Here is a 19,370-nt window from a genome sequence, read left to right as displayed (position 1 = left end):
TTTGGTAAGATTAAAAAAAAAAAGGTGCTGTTTACCTGAACATTTAGGACCTGGGAAATGGCATTGTCGACATTCTATGTTACAAAAGGGATAATAAGGTAACAAAAACTCATCTAATTTGTACTTACAGTATGAGTATATATAGGTAGGGTACAAGGCGACAATATTTGTGGTGCTAAGCTGCTGTGGGACAGGCAACCGACCCATACTCACCACTTGTTGCTTGCCCAGTGCCCACTCCCCAAATTTTGTGATTTAGTGGAAAAAACACAACCTACGATTGGCACGTTATTTTGTACGATTATACATTTTCAATTTATGCTGAACTAGACTTCATTTCGTCAACTGTATCAATATTATATAAAAATAAATTTATAAATTAATGTAATTTTATATATTAAATTTAATTTATAATAAGAATTATTTTATAATTAAACATATTATGTCAAAATTATATCAATTTATAAATTTTAATAAAATCTCTTTATTTATTATTTTGTTAAAGATTATCTTTTATCGCGTAAAATAAGAAAATAATTCTATTTCCTTAAAATACCCGCCATAGCATGAAAATATGTCATAGACCAACTTATCAAAAAAAAATATATATATATATATATATATATATATGTCATAGACCAGGCACCAGATAAAAAGTTTAATATAAAAATAATAATTAAAAAAAAAAAAAAACTATGCAATGTCGAATCTGTAATTAAGCCCAACAAAATGGGCGAATTAATTCCGTCACAACAGGAGCCAACAAAAATCTCGTGGGGTGCTAAGATGGATGGATGGATATCAGGATGATGAAATAGCAAACAAAGAAAGAAAGGGAAAGATTCGGAGGAGCCGTGAGAGCAGCCCGTCGAGGCATCACCAACAAGCACTCTGAAAAGAGAGAGAGAGCACTCTCATTCTCATATCTCAATTCATGGCTGCCTCAGCTGCTCGAGCTCTCGTACTCTCCCACCTCACGGACCTGTCACTCAAGCCCCTCCGCCCCAACCAAGCACCGGCCTATCTATTTTCCCGCCACCTTCTCGCCACCAGAAAACGCCGTCTCTCCTCTTCTGCCCCCATCTTCAGCTGCCTTATATCCGGCGTCGATGGTGGCGGCGTCTCCGACGACTTCGTCTCGACACGGAAGTCCGGCTTCGACCGCGGATTCTCAGTAATCGCCAACATGCTTAAGCGAATCGAGCCATTGGACACCTCCGTTATCTCCAAGGGCATCTCTGATGCCGCCAAGGATTCCATGAAGCAGACCATCTCCACCATGCTAGGCTTGCTTCCATCCGACCAATTCTCCGTCACGATTAGGGTTTCCAAACGCCCCCTCCATCGCCTTCTCGTCTCCTCCATCATCACCGGGTACCAAACCAAAATTTCTCTCCTTCAGTTTCAATAAATTTCAGAAAATAAATCATCCAATTCTCACTAAAGAAATTTTACAAAAAATTGTATTGGTGTTAGGTATACGCTGTGGAACGCTGAGTACCGTATATTGTTGACGAGGAACTTGGAGATCTCGACTGATAGTACGAATAATAGGTCGAATTGTTCGGAGCGGCGCGAGATTTCGGAGGAGGAGGAGGAGAGTGGGGAGGATAGGGATACCGATATGAGAATTGAGGATTTGAAAAGTATAGGGCCTCAGGTTTTTGGGGATTTGTCGCCGGAGGCGTTGAATTATATTCAACGGTTGCAGTCGGAGTTGTCTGATGCAAAGGAGGTCAGGGATTATTTTGACTTTCACATAATTTGAGAATTGTTAGTAATTTGGATGTTTAATTGACAAGGGCAATCTTTGGAAAACGTTCTTCGAGTTTTGGTACTGTTTAGTTAGCGTTTTTATTGGTACTCTCCTTTTGAAAGTTGCTTGGGGTTTTTTAACTCTGAAGGTAAGATTTACATCATTACATGTGTGTAATCCTAAGTAAAGCAAGACCTTAGAGCTAATTCCATTCCAGTTAAGCAAGCTTGCGTTTCCTAGGTCTCTTCCCGATGGAAGATATTCAACTGTTGGTTCCTTGATTTGCTTCTTGGAATTTGTCCTTTTCAATGCTCTTGCAGTTGCGCAATATCAAATATAATATCCTTTCAAATGGTCGTGCGTTTTCAATGACCAGCCTTTCATTTAGTTTGCAAACTTAATGTACTATCAAAGTAACTTGCTGTTTTCCATGCACTTTACTGTTACAATCAATTATATTCCGGTTTCCTTCAACCATGCACAAACTGTATATTGTAAATTAATAGAACTGCTACAGACACCAAGAGATTACACAAATAAACCCACAAACTGATGTGGTTTCATGGAATCTGTTAGATTTGCTTTGTAATAAAAGTAATTTTATAATCTGACGTACCACATCAAGTCATATCAGTTTGTGAGTTTATTTTTGTGTAATCCCTTTGTGGCTAAAGTATTTTCCATAAAATTAATATTAACCAGCTCAATCGAAGAAATATGACTTGTATCCGAAGTAAATTGCATTGTTTCAAGTTCCTCCTGCATGATTAGATATCAACGTGCTTGATACTCTTGCTGGAAGCTGACTGGTGTATATTGTATCAGGAACTTAATGCCTGGAAGCAGGAAAATTTGCAAATAGAAAATGGCAGAGGAAATAGGAACAATTTGTTAGATTATCTGCGTTCCTTGGATCCTGATATGGTGATGACCTAAAATTCCTTTGCTAATAGTGTTCCTCTATACTTTTTCTAGTCTCCGGCAATCTATTGTCTTATGTTTCCCACCAGTTTTAAGCCTTCATTATATCTGAAAAGTCTTCTCTTTGCAATTGATTTATTTCAACAGGTGACTGAACTATCTCGTCCATCCTCACTAGAGGTTGAAGAAATTATCCAACAACTTGTTCAAAATGTATTGCGTACATTCTTCAAAGAAGAGAGGACTCCTGATTTTATGGGAGGCCCAATCAATGGAAGTACTGAGACCCACCCCAATGGGGGCGATGAATTTTCTGGCACTATAGGCACTTCACGTGATTACCTGGCGAAGTTGCTTTTCTGGTTAGTATTTGTCATTTTGACTGATTCTGTAGCCAATCTAGGCTCAAATTCTGTCTTATTAAGTGGATCAATTCCCGTCTGGGTATATCTCTTACATTAACTTTTTGGCCATAAGGTGTATGCTGCTGGGTCATCACTTAAGGGGCTTGGAGAACAGGTTGCATTTGAGCTGTGCTGTTGGATTGTTGTGAAGAGAAGAAAGCCGAAAATTGTATGTTCTTTTCTTCTCTTTGTTTTGTTCTGTTTTAATTTTTCAATTCTTCTACATACAGTCGAGTGGTGCAAAGGGTGGGGAGTCGGCTAATGCCACATCAGCGAGAAATTAAAAAAAAGAAGAAGAAGAAGAAGACAACACCCAAAATAAGAAACAGCATGTGGGTTTCGTCTTTCAGGTAGGTCTTCTTCTTCGTGTTCGTGTTCGATCAACGAAAAGAGGGCACAAAGAGATTTGAGTGCAAGAGGTAGTAAGAGTAGCAATGGCTTCCTTATCAGCTTCTCTAAATTTTTCAACGCTAAGGCCATCTGATCCCCCTTCCCCACCCATTTTGAAGTATCCATCTGTGCTCAATTCCTCTTACAGCCCTTCTCGAAGACTCACCCTCTTTCACCTCGGTACTGGTAATCTGCCAAAGCCTTCAATAAGAAAACCCATTTGCCTTTGAAAGGAACTTTGTAGTAGATTTTTCTTTTTCTTCCCGGGAAAATGCAGGAAAAGAAAGCAGTGCAGCGGATTTTCTTTTCCTATTTGGAATTTAGTTTCTTGGTTCCAGTGATAAGAAGATGAATCGATTTCTTTTGGGACTAATAATTTTGAAAGATGATAGACAAAGGTTGTCTGAAATGAAAAGTGTGCAAGATCCTCAGCCATTGACAATGGAGTAAGGTGGCAGTGTGGGTGAGAGGAAAAATAGATTCTTGAACGGAAAAAGAATCTTGAACGGAAAAAAGAAGATTGGAGAAAATTACTTCAAAAACCTGAGAGGAAAAGCAACTACACCCTATTCAGAGAAGGTAATAGGGGGCTGCTATGGGTGAGAGAAAAAAAACGCCAGAGAAAAAGAAAGGGGGCAGAGTAGGGAGGAAGAAAAGGAGAAAGTGGGATCAGCTTTGTTAGACGATTTCATCCCGACTCCCCACGACGACTGTATATAGAGTTTTTCTTAATTTTTTCCCCTTACCTGTGTTAATATTGTGGTTAATGTAGAAACCGCATTCTGTAACTATGTTCATGCTCTTGCTTGTTTCATCGCAGTTTACCAACTTGCGGGACTCTAGTGGCGGTGGTGGTGTACAGAAAGCAGGGGGTGTCCAAAGAAGCTGAGAACGCGACCTGACCCAAATGCTCGGAGCAGCCAACCCGACCTTTTGTGTATTATAATCATTTATATTTTTTTTGCCACTTGTCATATTTTAGTAAGTTCTTAAGGTTTTACTACCAAACCCAATTTAATCTTCATCTTATCATTGTTCTTCTCGCACTCCTTTTTATCTTCCCCCCCCCCCCCCCCCCCCCCCAACCCAAAAAAAAAAAACCTTTTCAATCCGTGGACTGTCGCCATCTGAAACTTCCAACCATGTGTTAATGTCTCAGCAGCCCGTTGATTTCAACATTTCTACAGCAATGAGGGAAAGATCTTTCTTTTTTAATGTGTGAAACATGCTATTCATTTATTCAATAAACGTCCTTATAATACAACTAAGAGAGACTTTTCTTTTTTTGATTTGTTTGGTTCTCGCCCTACTCTTACGAACGTCAAATTCTTTTTACCGTTTGATTCATGCGTACGGTTATATATAGGAAGCCTGCCTCGTTACGTATTCTGATATCTTTTTTTAATATAATTTGCTGCTGCAATCATTCATGATCCAAGAACCATATGCGGAACGCTCAATTGATGGTGTCTTGCTTATGAGCGTAGAACTACGCTCGAGTATCCAAACAAACAAGAAACTACTTATTATGACCTTGAGAAGTCGAAGATGAGTTCGTATTCTTTACGGAGACTTTTATCAAGCACGTAGACTTTGAAACTTTGGGAACAAAACCTGGACTGCTGATAAAAGTTCAGGGAAGTTTCAATTATAAAATTCATATTGCATGTCCGATCAATTACACTGCCAAAATTTGTCTCAACCAAAAACCATGAAGAGGAAAAAAAAAAAAAACGATATGTAATTTCCACCGAATACGAGTGCCTCTCTAGAGTCTTTATACAAAAAATGAATATTGATGACTGTAGAAAAAATAAAAACAATCATAGTATACCGTGCTAGAAGAATATATATGTCCAATTGCTAGTGTTGTTTACGCCTTGGCCTGGTAATGATGGTGATGAGGATGGTCACGGTGTTTGTACTTTGTAGAGATCGTAAGGAGCCCAAAGGTAATCAACTGCACATGGTGTCCTCCCATCGAGCCTAGCCCATGGCTTCCCCTTACCGCTCCAATGTAGCAAACTAACAGGACCTGGATGCAAAGATCTGCAACTACTCACAACATTGTCTCCACCAAGCCCGTGCTGGTTCCACCTATGATCAATTGCCTCAACATCTCCACCAAAAACCAACAAAAATGGCGGAAGAGAACCCAACTCATATATCCTCCTCTCTTTCTGAACCTCCATCCATTTCTCAATCTTCCTCGTGTACTCACCCTCTCTCCATCTCACCAAATCCATCACCATCACACCCGTGTTGAAATAACAGGGTCTTTTCCCTTTTAGAACCTTCGAGAATTCAGGGTCGGACCAAAATTCATCCGAGAAGTATTTGGTGAAGTTTGCACGACAATATTCCGGAGCTCCAATTGTTCTTGACCCAGTTAGAGGAATCGTCCAAAGCTTCTGAATGTCGTCGACAACAATGACATCGGAGTCCAGATAGATTACACGTTCAACGCATGGCTCGAGTATATCGGCCAAGTAGCTTCTTGCATAGTTTAATGGGTTCTCAAGAGCCCGACGAATCGAGGATGATATTATCTTATTGACTGTACTTTCCTTGAATATGTAAACCCTGTAACCCAAAGAAGGGAACGCCGACCTTACTATCCTTGTAAGCTCAGATATGTTTTCTAAACTGGAATCAGAAGCAATAAAGTGAAAGAATATATTTTCAGGGCAAGAAGTGTGTCTGAGAACTGAATGTACAGCCGCAACAGACCCTCGCAAGTATTCCAAATCGATCGTCATGGCGATGTGAACAAGCGAAGGGTCACGCGCAAATACCATACTGTTACTGGGAGGGGCAGCGCATTGGGGCTCGTTTTGGTACACTGGTGCCTCTGAGAATTGCATAGACATGCGAAATCCAATGGGTGCTTCGTCGCCAACACATGTCAGCTTGTTAGGAAATGATCGAATTGCATCGCCAGAGGATAGAAACATGAAAACCAGAACGGTCACAGATAAAAGAGCTCTCGGCATAAACATTATCAAACTATATCGATTGGGTCTCTACGTTTAGCCTTCCAAATACTCAAAACAATGAATGAAATGGAAGTGAATATAGAAGAGAAACCTCTAAATATATAAATATAAGAGACAGACACGGCATTTGGAGATGGTCAAGGAGTTCAAGAGGCATTTGGAGATGGTCAAGGCGAGAGAAAGTGGAACAGGTGTAGTCACGACTCACGTGTATAGCAGAGAAGCAAAACACGGCTGCCCTTGATGGGAGAGTTAGGCTGGTTTGAATGGGCTGGGTTCTTGGAATGTTCTTCGTTTCTGCTTTGCTATGTTATCATAATATTATTAGTATTATTATAATATTATAACTCAACTTGGGGAGCTTCGCGGAGTCCGCCTTTTGGTACGTCCTTAATTGAAGAAGAGTAACATGTGGCCACGTGCTATGAACAGATTCCATTTAAGCGTCGTTTGCATGCCTCTAAATTGTCCTTCTAAATTATACCTCTCTCTCTCTCTCTCTCTCTCTCTCTCTCTCTCCGTGTATTGGAAGTTGGAAGGTCGAAGTCAAAAATCAAAATTGTCAGTAATGCTAGTCCCCATTTAGAGATTATAATATATGTATAGATAATTTTATTTTTAAAATTTTTTAAAATTATTAAAATATTTTACTTAAAATAAAATTTTTTTATTTTAATAAATAGTTTGTACATATAATCTCTAAATAGAAACTGTAAATAGAATTCATCTACTTACAAAGATGAGGGTCATTCCATGCAAATCATTAAAATTATCTCGATTTTAAAAATTAAAAAAATTAAAATAAAATTATCTCATGGCCGGGTTACTACAGTAATCAAGATGCCCAAGCAATACAATAAGAGTGGCTTTATAGACGCACATGGGAGATTGGGATCCCGATAAGCGTAAAAAAAAAAAAATTAATGTATTTTTAAAATATTTTGATGTTATTAAAAAAAAAACTACCTTAATTACTAAGTAAAAGAAAAAAAAATTTGCACTCGTCGGGATCCCGTTTATGATTTCAGCATTTTTGATACAATAATCCCATTTAATATAGGATAAAGTCAAGATGTTAGTTGGCCTCGTGTAAGTAGCTTTAAGCATTCTCATTAGATTAACTAAATGCATCTTTAAATTTTAGTTAATATTATATAAATTTACATTTGCCCATTCCATTTAAATTTAATATTTATATTGAATTATCCATTCACTCTTTATATAAAAATAAAATATTATTAATTTAATAATTTTTTTTTATCACATTTTGTAATTCTAACAATTATATGTCAATAATAATTATATTTGTTGAAGTGAAAAAGTATTATTTTAATATTTGATAAAGTTATTGTAGTCTTTCATATTTGGCGAAGGACAGTAGTTACCATTCAAATTCTTTTAGCAACATCCAAATTCTTTTAGCAATGTCCAATCCAATGTGAGGTTTTTTTGGACACATATTAATCAAATTTTAGTCATTCTTAAACTTTGGCCAAGCCAACAATAATGCTATGAGAGAAGAGCTCTCTATAACATCAGAAGTTTTTTTCTTTTTTTCCTTGCATTTTTATTTAATTAACTTGCACAGTGTCAACAAAGTCACAGGAAAGAGTTGCATTGCCCAGAATTTGGATATACATGGGCTATGCGTTTTTCTTGGAATGAGTATGAAGTTCACAAGAATTTTTCGGGAACGAATTCTACAAATGGGAACACATGATGATGCAGTTCCCATCCAGCCAATATATAATTAAGAAGATATATAGAAACAGCCATCAATTTAAGAAAAGCGAAGCAAGAGAAAGATGCACCATTTTTACCATCTATCATCAGGCTTTGGGCCCGCTTCTTTCTTTGTTAAGAAAGAATAACTTTGTTAAGAAAGAATGCATTCAACACAAAACAACGAAGTTCCACAGGCAGGTGGTCACTGCAGATGCAAGACATCCGCGAAGCGTTTGTTTTTTACATAGAACAACATATAGTCTCTAAGCTGAAAGATTTCTGCCATTTCCCATATCTTGGATCCAGCATTAGGCCCGTGGTTATTAAATGTGGGTTTGGAGAGAAGAAGAAGAAGAAGAAATGTTCCTATGTACAAAAAGAGCAATGATAAGATTTGTACAAAATGTTATGCATCCAACCCTATTAGTATTTACAGTGGCTTAAATGCCGCTCATTTGCTGCCCTCACGACATACTTCCATCCCCGGGCCATTAACATCCCCTTCACTTGTCATTTGGCAAATAGGTGTACAATACGCGAACAGAATAATCACATTCCCGAACAAACCAAAAAAAAAATATTAAAAAACTTGTCTGGCTTCAACGCGCCAATGACCTGCAAACGAACAAAGGCAGGATGAGTCCCCAATTACTACGCACAGTGCTTTGGAAGAACGCCTAAAAGTTGACTGTACAACATTTAAAGTGTGCAATCTCAACGTATACCTCTGAGTGTTCGAGTGGCACACAATAGACTGCTATGCAGACAATAAGAATCTGTGGAACCGTTGTACTCTTGCCTCAGCACCACTCGAAGATGTGCCTCTTGATGAATTTATTCTATTCCTTCTAGGACGGAAGAAGAAATCCTCTGTGTCCAGAACATAGGAAATCTGGCCACATGATACATCAATGAATATCAAAACCAGAAGCAAACTAGACATGCTGAAAAGCATAAACGTAAAGCACGTGAGGCTCTAAACCATCGGTGATTATGCCTCAAATGATTCCAATTATTAGGGTATTCATGCTGTCAATTCCAATTAATATTATCTCTGTAACCTACCTTGATACTAGTGATTATTGTCACTTTTGAAAGTGTTTTAACTATTAGTACAATGTACTTCCTTTTCTCAAATCATGACATCCTGCAATATAGTGCCTAGTGATCATTTTGAACCAAACATATGAAAGCAATGCAGCATTAGGAAAAGAGCAACATCAAGTGAAACATAAGATTTCTAAGACCGCACGCTTTATTATACCTTTGATGAGTTGCAAGCTATTTTACACTCCAACCCATGAACCGCATGAATACCTTCCATGGCCATGCATATGGCAGAACACTCATCTAGGCCTGCATATGCTTGCTTGTTTCTGCATATAAAAATAACAAGCAACGGGTTACACCCTCAGTAATCAACAAATTTCAAAAACTACCATCTTGAATCGAAGCATATTTAAGCTGGTTTTGCGAACATAATAGTAAGCAGAAAGTTACACCCTGGACCTATTATGTTTCCTCAGACATGATATTGAGCTCTAATCAAATGGGTATATCCAACCCCCCCCCCCCCCCCCCCTCTCTCTCTCTCTCTCTCTCTCTCTCTCTCTCTCAGGTTTGTTGGGAGAAAGGTTGGAAAGGCATACAGAATGAAGAGTTGAAATCACTAGACTATAAAAAATCCTTGCATTTCTATGGGATCTCAACTGAGAACCATAACTCTACCAGTACCGTCATTGGAACAAGAAAAGAAACATTACCGAAGTGTGTATTTCTGAAGTGCAAGATTACTACCTTCGTAGCATGATGCCGTGTGGCTCCTTTTTCCCAGGAAAAAAAGACAGATAATCATTATGCAGATAAGCTGCAAAATTAGGATCCATGGAAACTGCAAACACCTCAGGCTTTTGACTGACGCTGTCCATCAGCTGGATGGACAGCCGGGAGGTGGCAGAGGACTGCAGAACACACAAAAAATCAAGTATGTGCAAAACAGTAATCTATGAACTGAAGCATATACTGCATGCAGCAAATACTTTACTTTTTTGAGGGTGGGTGTTGAGCACAAAGGACTTACACATGCCAAACGATATATGTTTTCCTCGTGAAGAAGAACACGTGCATTTTTGTAATATACAGAATCAATTGACTTCCCAGGCTTCCGGGATTTTTCGTACTCGTACAATTGAAGAAGCTTATTGTCAACCTCATCAGCTACAACAGTTTGAAGCTGCAGCAAAAACTACAATTCAGAACTTTTGGTGTTAATAAGAGATGAGTATATCTAAAGAGCAATGAGCAAACCTGTTTGACTAATTTATAGATTAACTTGTCCAATGTGAATAACACATATGACTGGTTTCCAATGATAGCACGGCATTCATCCTCGAACTTAGCATTATCAGCAGATCCATCAAGTAAATTGTATAATGCATTCATAAATCTGCAGAACATGTGTATGATGCAGCCAAAAGTATTATGCATGAGCACTACAAATTTTAAATAGAACTTAAGATGCGGCATACTATAGTACCTGGAATAGAGATCTGGTGAACTAGCATCATTTGAAGTTTTCCATTTCATTTCAGCACCCGTCGAATTCAATTTTGCTGATAAAATCCTTTCATATAGTATCTGGCAAATTCAAAGAGGGTAGGTAGATCTTAAGCATGCTGAAAAAAATAAACAAACTAAACTCTAACTAGAAAAGTAAATGCTTGAGCTTAAGTGAGAAGGGCCTCTTCGCGCTTGGGATGATTTTAGGAGTGGAGTATTCCCTTTGGCTATATAATAATGTGGTTTCTGGAAATTTAGAACCCAATTTCCTCCAGAAATTCTCTAGCATTAACTAATAAAGATTTCTCACCTGATGAAGCCTAAAAAGTACATAGAAATTGTCGTTTCCATAAAAAACTCGAGAATCTTTTCTTTCTTTGTCAAGAAATGCCTCTGGCAAGTGCCTTGTAAGAGGCTTCACAGACAGAAGAAACCGTTCTGACAATGGTAACATGCCATCCCCTCCAGCAACATGTCCACCAACCATTCCCTCAGCCTCGCCTTCGCTCTCAGCCTTACCGTCAGCTTCATCGGGTTCTACATCCTCCTCCTCCTCATGCTCATCTCTAGAACACTCATCACCACCAGACTCGCTGCCTGAGACATCTTCACCAGCCTCAGAAACATTTTCACTGTCCTCATCATCAGCATCCGCATCATTCTCTCCTCCAGCATTCTGACAAATATTTTCCTCTACATTCCCAGCCTGGTATTGCCTAATTTGTTTTTCCTTAGCCATAGCCAGCTCAACAGATTTTCCAAAGGCAACAAAATTATCCTCCTCAAAATCACCATTAGGCGATAACTCACCCTCTTCTTTTTCAATTTTAGAGGGTCTAGTAGATGCTTCATGACGTCTATTAAGATTGGTTCCTTCTGTAATCATTCCATTTGGCAACAAAACTAGTTTGGCACCATCACCTCCCTGAAGCACCAAAGAGGGGCATACAAACATGTTCTTATCAATAAAATAAACACCCCTTATAATGAACATAGGTCTAACTGATGTAAAGTACTTTTGCTGAGGCAAGTAGAGTAAGAATTTCCAAGACTCAATTCATACCTCAGATGAGGGTACCACACCAGCATTAGCTCTGGATACATGGTCATCTTGAATGACACTGTGATCAAGTCTGGATGGAGTTGCATCACAACCTTGAATTCCAAGAAAGAAAAAAAATCTCAATATCAGCAGCAGTAAAATATACATAAAATAGGAAAGGATCCTAAAGATAATTAGGCCAATCAATCATATATCATAAGTAGAGTGAAGGATACAAACTTCGGAATTAACCCATAAATACGAACCTGAAGTCACCTCCAAGCTGGTTTTCACATGACTAAATTCTGGTCCAATTGCAAAAGATGGATTTGAATCGGCTATTTGTTTACCAGAGGCAACTTGTGTGTTTAATCCTAACAATTTATGAGTCACATCTGTATTCTTCAGCTCTTTATCTGGCCAAAGTGTATTACAAATCGTATCATCTCTACTGACATTATTTATGCCAAGATGATTGTTTTCTTTAGCCAAGTTCCCATTTGCTATGGTCCCACAAAACTTCGCTAGTTCTGGCAGAGTGTTTTTATTCTCATCACTACCAGGTTGCTTAGAATCCATTATGGCAGCATCATCACCAGGGCTTTCATCACTTTCTCCTATGCTTGATGCAGTGCAATTTATGGAACGTCGCTTAGATTTTCCAACATCTTCGGTATCCTCTATATCATGAGGACGAGAAGGAACACCCAACATTGGCTCTAAGAAGGTAGTCCAAAGCCTCATGACTTTATTCACCTGTTCTTTGGTTGAGCAAACTTCTTCACATGAATATTGGACAAGTTTATGCAAGTCTTCATGGATGCTAATATCAGAATATTCAAATTCCAGATGTGGAACTACAAGTTGCCTGTGTCCAGCAGCAACAGACAGAAGAAAATCATCCTCCTTTTGCTTCGTATCCTTCAATTCCTTGATCTCAGCCACCAAAGCTGTGTAGAAAAAGCAGGAACTATGAGAATAGGAAATCCAATGCAACAATAGTTATAAGAAGCAACAAGTATAAGCAACTCCCTTATATAAAAATGTAACATTTCCACTGGAAGATGTCTTGATTTAACTAAAGCTCACTCACATTTTGTGCTCAAGTTCTTTGAATCTTGTTGTTTGAAATAGAAGCTGCGGTGATCAAGCGACTTGTAGTGGTTTTTGGCATAGATTTCAGCCCAAACCTTGTTAAAATCAGAACGGCACCTTGTCCACTCCTCTTGTTTCTGCTTTAGGCGAGTTAGTACGACAGGTAGTGCAACAGTTGGACTTTTCCGCAAAATATCCATCACATCAAGCCCATGGTCACCATACAAACGTTCAATACACCTTAGATTTAAAGCTGCAATGAGTAAAAAAAGCCAATATAGTCAGAAGCAAACAAAAGTATATAGCTCCAACAAGTCTTGAAATTTCACTGGGCAATACTTAGCTAGTAAATACAAACCAGTGAAGTGATCTTCAATGTGGAAAGGAGTCTCCAAATTGACATTATTTTCATTGACACGGTTCAACAATTCCTCCACACGTTTAGCAGCTGAGCTGACAGACTCCAACAACATGTCCAGCTCAAATCTAAATGTAAAGAAAACCATCGTTACATGCCATAGAATTTGGGGGGAAAAAATCAGAATTATCGAGTTCCACCCTTGATGAAAGGTGTTAAAAAAAATACTAATAATTGCACAAGCCAGATCATGCATTAATAAGAAAATGAAGAAATTAATGAAGAACTAAATCAGATCCCCAAACTCCTTTTCGTCTAGATTAATACGCAAGCACTGAAAAAATCAAAAGCCAACATAAATAAACTCTCCAAATAAATTAAATGCTGCATTAAGAAATAAACATGAAAATCCAGGACTGATGAACTACCACCAAGTCTTTTTACCTATCATCCTCACATCTGAATAGATTTTCTTCATACTGATTTCTACGCATATGTTTAAAAGAGTAGTCCTCACTTCCAGAAGTAACTGATACCCAATGATCGTTCAATACTTGAGCCCCAAGCTCTGACCTCTGGCTTGCTAAAGGTATAGGATACTGCAAGTGATAAGCACCAAAGAGTGATGCATAATTTAGTAAGTAATTTGATTATGTTTATCAGGAAGCATATAAACACCAAATAAAATAAAAAAACTCTTACGTCGTCTGGCAGAAGCCTGTAACTGGGGGTACAACGTTCACAAGTGGAGAGGTCAAGCTCTTGAATGGATTTATACATATACTTTTCCCTGTACCTTTCCTTTTCTTTAGCTCCATCAGTTTCACGCTTCTGCTCTTTGTCCTTGTCCTCTACCTTCAATGATCTGGTTATATGGCTATCATTACCCAATGATTCTGCAATCAACAATTTAGCTACATCAGAGTTTACGGAATTTAGAAGAAACTTCAAAATGTTTGGAAAATTGTCCAGCAAATTAAATTAAGCCACGTAAAAGATCAAGTTCTTCCTCTAAACACAAATATAAGACAGGTATCAAGAAAATAATGCAATCTACAATACAATCACAGAAAGGAAAAAAGAAAAAGAAAAAGGAAAGGATATTTCGGTTTTCATACTTTTACCAATAACACCAGCAAGAAAGCCATCTGCAATGAAAATTATAATCAGAAACAACCTTGTGGATAAGGAACTGAGAGAAAAGAATGTAACTAATGGAAATATTCCACAACTACCAATATTCTCACAGCGCTGCAAAAATTCATTGAAGCCATCCATAAGATCTGAATATTTTCCAAGTAAATCAGTCACCTGAGATGAACAGATTTTGAACCAAAGTGATTTCAAAGATGTTGCAATAGCATTTGCAGATGTCAATCTATCAGATTGCCAAACTAAATTCAACAGAGACATCAAATATTTCAACAATCGATAGCTTTATGACTTATACAGGACATGAAACAATGGTTTGGCTCCAAGGTCTTGTCTACATACACGAATTAGAAATACAATCGATAACATTAGTTCACCAACAAAATCCTGGAACGTCAGACATATAAGAGTAATCTTCTCCTCGATTACTCAATTATAATTCATGCCATTATATACCAACTGTAGTTACTTGATGGCGTAGAGCAAAAGAAAACCCAAAATGTAATAATTCATTCAGATGATCACCAACAGTTCAAGGCGAAATGATTTTTAAAAATCTGATGAAATACAACATTTTCCTTCAGGTAATGGTGAATTACACACACACACACGTGTGTGGAGCAAAAGTGCGTAAAAAATAAAGAACTTACTATAATGATTAAGCCAATACGGCACTCCCACCCCACAAAAAAATAACAGAATTGACAAACATCCATATGCTTCATCATTTGACATGTGCACTCTAAGTGATTTTATATGGAGCTTAACATTGTTAAGCTCCTAACGATGCACTCTAAGTGATTTTACATGTGCAGAATAATTGCAGAAGATAGTCTAAGACATACCAGAATTTGTAAGTCACTCCTTTTAATTATTCCATTGCTATAAATATTAAGGCACTTCAAGAAATCCTGGTAGTCATCTGAACTGCCCAACTTCTCCTTAACTTTATCACAGAAAATGAATCCTTGGTTGCACATGTCTGGAACAAAAAGTAAGAAACCACAAATCATGAAGTTAACATGCAATATGATAATGCCACTAAAAGCTAAATTTTAGGAACAACTAGATGCCTTTAATGACTTACTTTCAGTGTTCCAAAATCCCAATCAAGTATCAGATTAAAAAACAATAACAAATATATCTAGCAGCCCCAGTGTACTAATAATAAAACCCATTATGGATGCCATGATGCAGAATTTTTCTTTCACATGATAATAAAGATAAAGCCTATTAATTGTTTACATCTAAACAGCTGTAATATATATTTACACACAACTTGACTTATGCAAATTGTTTTATTATTATTATTGTGGGGGAAGGTGTGCAAGGAAATTTCTTACATATGTCTAATCGATTTTGACATTGACCAGAGCATCCTGGTTTGGTGTTACTCATGTATACTGTGTACTTGGGCTATGCCTATTATCTTATATATAAAATTTCCTGGTTGTCTATCAAAACAATAATTTTTTTTTTATAAGTCAAAACAATAATGATAGTATATATAACAGGCATGTCAATGTGACATGTAACAATTTTTTTTTTTTTTATATCCGTGGGTGTCCCGGGCCAGCTTGTGCGCACCTCGACTAATCCCATAGGACCCTGAAGTTAACGGCCAAGTAAACGTCCAATGGCCCTGAGGGGAATCGAAATAGTGACCATTGGGGAACAAACCCAAGGCCTGACCAACAAATTAACAACTCCTTCAACTAAGATCCATAAAATCTATGTACTTGTATCTGTGATTGTCCAATCAAATAGCATGATTGACTCACTCTTTAAGGTATCTTTGTCTTCATAAGAAGGAAAGTTTGCATGCACTCCAAAACCTTCAACCTTCCTTGCAGATTTTCTTTTGTCAACAAAACGCTGCAACTTGAAGTCCCTATTATTATCGTGATCAGGGTCTCTTTCATCCTGATCACGACTTCTCCTATCCCTACTGTCCTTTTCAGTACGTTTCCTCTGCTCCTTGTGCATTTTCACCATTGTTTTGTCATCATCTAGCTCAGGATGATCAACACCAAGATTGCGATCGGCATGGGAAGTAATGATCCTATCCCGCCTAATACGTTGCTGAAAAAAAATGTATTTGTTTGCTCACAATTAAGATTTTGTTGAAAAGAATAAAACTGGGAAACAGGAAAGGGAAGGCATAACTCAACCTTGTCCATATGCATTTGTTGCAATGCAGGTGTGCCAGAGCTCCGCTCATTGAAACGCAGAAATGAGTTTTGGAGAAGTGGAGTATTATGTGCAGTGTCTGGTAGAAATCTTGTGAACTCATCAAGCAGATCTGGATGGCCACCAAAAAGTGTGGCAACCTGAAGATTGACAAGACAAAAAACACTAAGAATTTTGAAACTACAAAAACCACCAACTTTCCAAAAAAGCAAAGATGCATTGCAACTACCAGAGCCATAACATGTCTTTACCTCATCATAGACCTCATTTATGTCTTTGTGCTCCTTCCGGTACATATTCAAAATGTCCAGGAATGCTTTATAAACATGTTCATCATTTTGGAAGCGCTTCTGCATGAATGAAATTCATTGTTAATCTAATAGGAACCGACATTTACAGTTGCGATTCAACAGAAAGAAAATATTTTACCTTTATCTTGTTTACAAAGCTGATAGCTTCTTGAAATTCAACTGTCTTCTTTGGCGGAAGAGCCTCGTCTTCATCAATGGTTATCTCAAAACCCTTTGGCAAGAAGGTGTTAAACCCAAAAATCAAGTTGTTATGCCCTTTAAATAATTCCTTCACTCTTGCGATGACACCAACAGTGTCAGTTCTGTGAAAGAAAAAATAATGGCTTAATCAGTTAGCTTTTAGATTCAAGCCTTAATGAAAGACATCATTCATAGGTGCAAGGCATGTACCTTTGTGCCTTAAAATCTTTCATGACCTCAAGGAACATGTCATATTTTTCCCTCTGGTCTTGAAACATGTCCTTCACTTCCTTAAGATATGTCATGGCATCAGTGGTTGTTAGTTTCTGCGAGGTACCACCAAGACCACTACCTACTCCCCCTCCTTCTCCCCCACCGCCTCCTCCGCCCCCTGGGGGTTGAGATTGCCCATAGCTTCACATGGAGAAAGTTTTTTTTTTTTTTTTAATCCCAGGCAGTTAATATATATCGCAAAGTTATTCCACAAAAACAACATATTCATGCAATCTATGCACTCCCACGAAGGTACAAATATCTAAGATCTTAAGCCGAGTCTCAGTCAACTCAACACTCGAATTATTCCAGGAAAATTTTCCCAAAAAATAGAAGCCGTTTGCCTCAATTAACTCAAGATTTTCTTGCTGAAACTTTCCTCCAAATATAAATTAGCGAATTAAAGTGAATCAGATAACAAGCCCCAGAAAAATTCAGCAAACACCATGACAGAAAAATCACAGAGCAGAATCGTTAATGGAGAAAATATCGAATACAGCACGACCACCAACATGATCGACTATGTTTATACACCCCCCACCCCACCTTGGATGAAAGATTTATTAGCAAACCATACAAAACTAACAACTCTAGTGAGAAAGGAGAGGGGGGAAAGGTAAAAGAAAAAGAAAGTTTACATAGAAGGAAACTTACGAGTCCGCACGTGAAGCACCAAATGGCCGCTTGAATTGAGAAGGACCAGCGTAAAGGTCATCTTTTAATCTCTTCATCCCCACCAAACGCAACAAACTAATCCACCACCGAAATCACAAATCAGCATAGAATGAAGAAACTAAAACGCAAAAAGCACTTTTTAGAAATTCCGAGACAATACCATAAAACAAAACTCTCTCTGGCTCACAGATTTTCTAGGGAAAAATATGGAGGCAAAAAGAGTGAGCAGATCTCAAGGGATGCATGGAGAAGTTAGTTCAGGTAATTGATCGCAAGAAGAAGAAGAAGAACTAGAAGAACAAAAAGAAATATATAGAGGGATGTGCGGAAATATATGTCGAATGGAAGAGCTTTCGGCTTTGGTTTTGGTTTTGGTACGTGAGAGTTGAGACGCCGTGTCACAATAGGTGTAACTTGGATGCGCCTGTGGGTTCATTGTTCGTACCTTGGTTTTTCAAAAAAAACAATAATACAATGTGAGCCTCGGATGAGAGGATGATACGAAGTCGTAGTATATGCAACTCTCGTGTGTGTATATATATATATATATATATATTTAAATTAAGTTTATTATTATAAAATATTTTTTTATGAATCTTATATTTCTCTTTTTTTAAATAATATTTAAGATTTGCCCACTCTAAAATTATAAATATCAATTGTCTTTTATTTAAAAAAAACTCAAAAAATAAATTCTTTTGACAAAAAAAAAAAAATTCTATTAAATAATGACGTGGCCAAATATTTTGCATAAAAAATGTGTTATAAAATCAATTTTATTTTCTTAATAGGTTGAGATTGCAATTTTTTGTAGCATTTTGTAATTAAAAATACTATTACTTCTTACCATAAATTGTTAATAAATACACAAATAAAGAAAGAATATTTTTCATAAATTCTTTCTAAGTATCGTTTTGAAAATGCCGATCCCAGACCGTCTTGCCTTCTTTATCACGAAATCATCCCCCATGCTCATGATCTCATCCTAGATGCCATTTCATTAAAATAAAAAAGCCCCAAAAATTAATAATTTGCAGTTCAATTCTACATATTTTAATATATATATATATATATATATATATATATATATATATATATATATATATATGTATATATATGAGTTATGATAGGGTGTCGCCCAGCGGTCAGTGCTGGGCATGCCTTCTAGGCAAACTCACATTTGTAATTTTTTTCATAATTTTTATTCATAATTTTTTATTACTTTAAATATTTTTAGAAAATATACAAAAATATATATATCAATACACTAATAATCATTTATTTAATCAATAAGTAAAAGAAAAAAATTTACAAACAAAATTTAAATATATGAGAAATCAAAA

At 37.2% G+C, this 19,370-nt stretch overlaps 3 protein-coding genes across 5 annotated transcripts; 1 reads left to right on the top strand and 2 right to left on the bottom strand.

Moving 5' to 3' along the window:
* Positions 1–794: 794 nt before the first annotated feature.
* LOC122302521 lies at positions 795–4,517 on the top strand. The gene is made up of 6 exons (XM_043113817.1): positions 795–1,374; positions 1,477–1,735; positions 2,582–2,680; positions 2,825–3,039; positions 3,155–3,250; positions 4,292–4,517. The coding sequence occupies exons 1-5, from the start codon at positions 935–937 to the stop codon at positions 3,228–3,230; spliced, it is 1,089 nt and encodes a 362-aa protein (XP_042969751.1). The 5' UTR covers positions 795–934; the 3' UTR covers positions 3,231–3,250; positions 4,292–4,517.
* A 577-nt stretch (positions 4,518–5,094) lies between these two features.
* Positions 5,095–6,642, bottom strand: LOC122302522 (probable galacturonosyltransferase-like 10). Its single transcript, XM_043113818.1, has one exon. The coding sequence runs from the start codon at positions 6,468–6,470 to the stop codon at positions 5,382–5,384; it is 1,089 nt and encodes a 362-aa protein (XP_042969752.1). The 5' UTR covers positions 6,471–6,642; the 3' UTR covers positions 5,095–5,381.
* Positions 6,643–8,541: 1,899 nt separating this feature from the next.
* Positions 8,542–18,457, bottom strand: LOC122302520 (paired amphipathic helix protein Sin3-like 2). 3 transcript variants are annotated; one of them, XM_043113814.1, is made up of 24 exons: positions 18,188–18,455; positions 18,007–18,102; positions 17,290–17,493; positions 17,018–17,201; positions 16,840–16,938; positions 16,570–16,728; positions 16,180–16,480; positions 15,244–15,380; positions 14,479–14,557; positions 14,365–14,394; positions 13,949–14,142; positions 13,691–13,845; positions 13,247–13,374; positions 12,887–13,141; positions 12,060–12,743; positions 11,815–11,906; positions 11,062–11,676; positions 10,729–10,829; positions 10,500–10,638; positions 10,273–10,425; positions 9,990–10,153; positions 9,457–9,568; positions 8,918–9,084; positions 8,542–8,807 (listed from the first exon to the last, which is right to left on the bottom strand). In XM_043113814.1, exons 2-23 carry the CDS (start codon positions 18,081–18,083, stop codon positions 8,950–8,952), a joined length of 4,197 nt encoding a protein of 1,398 aa, XP_042969748.1. In that variant the 5' UTR covers positions 18,084–18,102; positions 18,188–18,455; the 3' UTR covers positions 8,542–8,807; positions 8,918–8,949. The 3 variants fall into 3 exon arrangements, with proteins under 3 accessions (XP_042969748.1, XP_042969749.1, XP_042969750.1); XM_043113815.1 differs by having other exon boundaries at positions 14,482–14,557; positions 18,188–18,454; XM_043113816.1 differs by lacking the exons at positions 8,542–8,807; positions 8,918–9,084 and having other exon boundaries at positions 9,956–10,153; positions 18,188–18,457.
* Between the last annotated feature and the right edge of the window lie 913 nt (positions 18,458–19,370).

Source organism: Carya illinoinensis, chromosome 3, assembly GCF_018687715.1.
Source record: "Carya illinoinensis cultivar Pawnee chromosome 3, C.illinoinensisPawnee_v1, whole genome shotgun sequence".
Taxonomy (NCBI): Eukaryota; Viridiplantae; Streptophyta; class Magnoliopsida; order Fagales; family Juglandaceae; genus Carya; species Carya illinoinensis.
This window is presented reverse-complemented; position numbering and strand designations above follow the sequence as displayed.

Bases quoted from the DNA above. Each gene is read 5' to 3' on its own strand.
- LOC122302520 (XM_043113814.1), bottom strand. From the start codon at position 18,083: ATGAAGAGATTAAAAGATGACCTTTACGCTGGTCCTTCTCAATTCAAG. The intron at 14,558-15,243 runs GTATGTCTTAGA...TGTTCATCTCAG, and splicing joins GGAGTGACTTACAAATTCTG to GTGACTGATTTACTTGGAAA. The intron at 9,085-9,456 runs GTATAATAAAGC...TCATGTGGCCAG, and splicing joins TAGCTTGCAACTCATCAAAG to ATTTCCTATGTTCTGGACAC.
- LOC122302521 (XM_043113817.1), top strand. From the start codon at position 935: ATGGCTGCCTCAGCTGCTCGAGCTCTCGTACTCTCCCACCTCACGGAC. The intron at 1,375-1,476 runs GTACCAAACCAA...TATTGGTGTTAG, and splicing joins GTCTCCTCCATCATCACCGG to GTATACGCTGTGGAACGCTG. The intron at 1,736-2,581 runs GTCAGGGATTAT...ATATTGTATCAG, and splicing joins AGTTGTCTGATGCAAAGGAG to GAACTTAATGCCTGGAAGCA.
- LOC122302522 (XM_043113818.1), bottom strand. From the start codon at position 6,470: ATGTTTATGCCGAGAGCTCTTTTATCTGTGACCGTTCTGGTTTTCATG.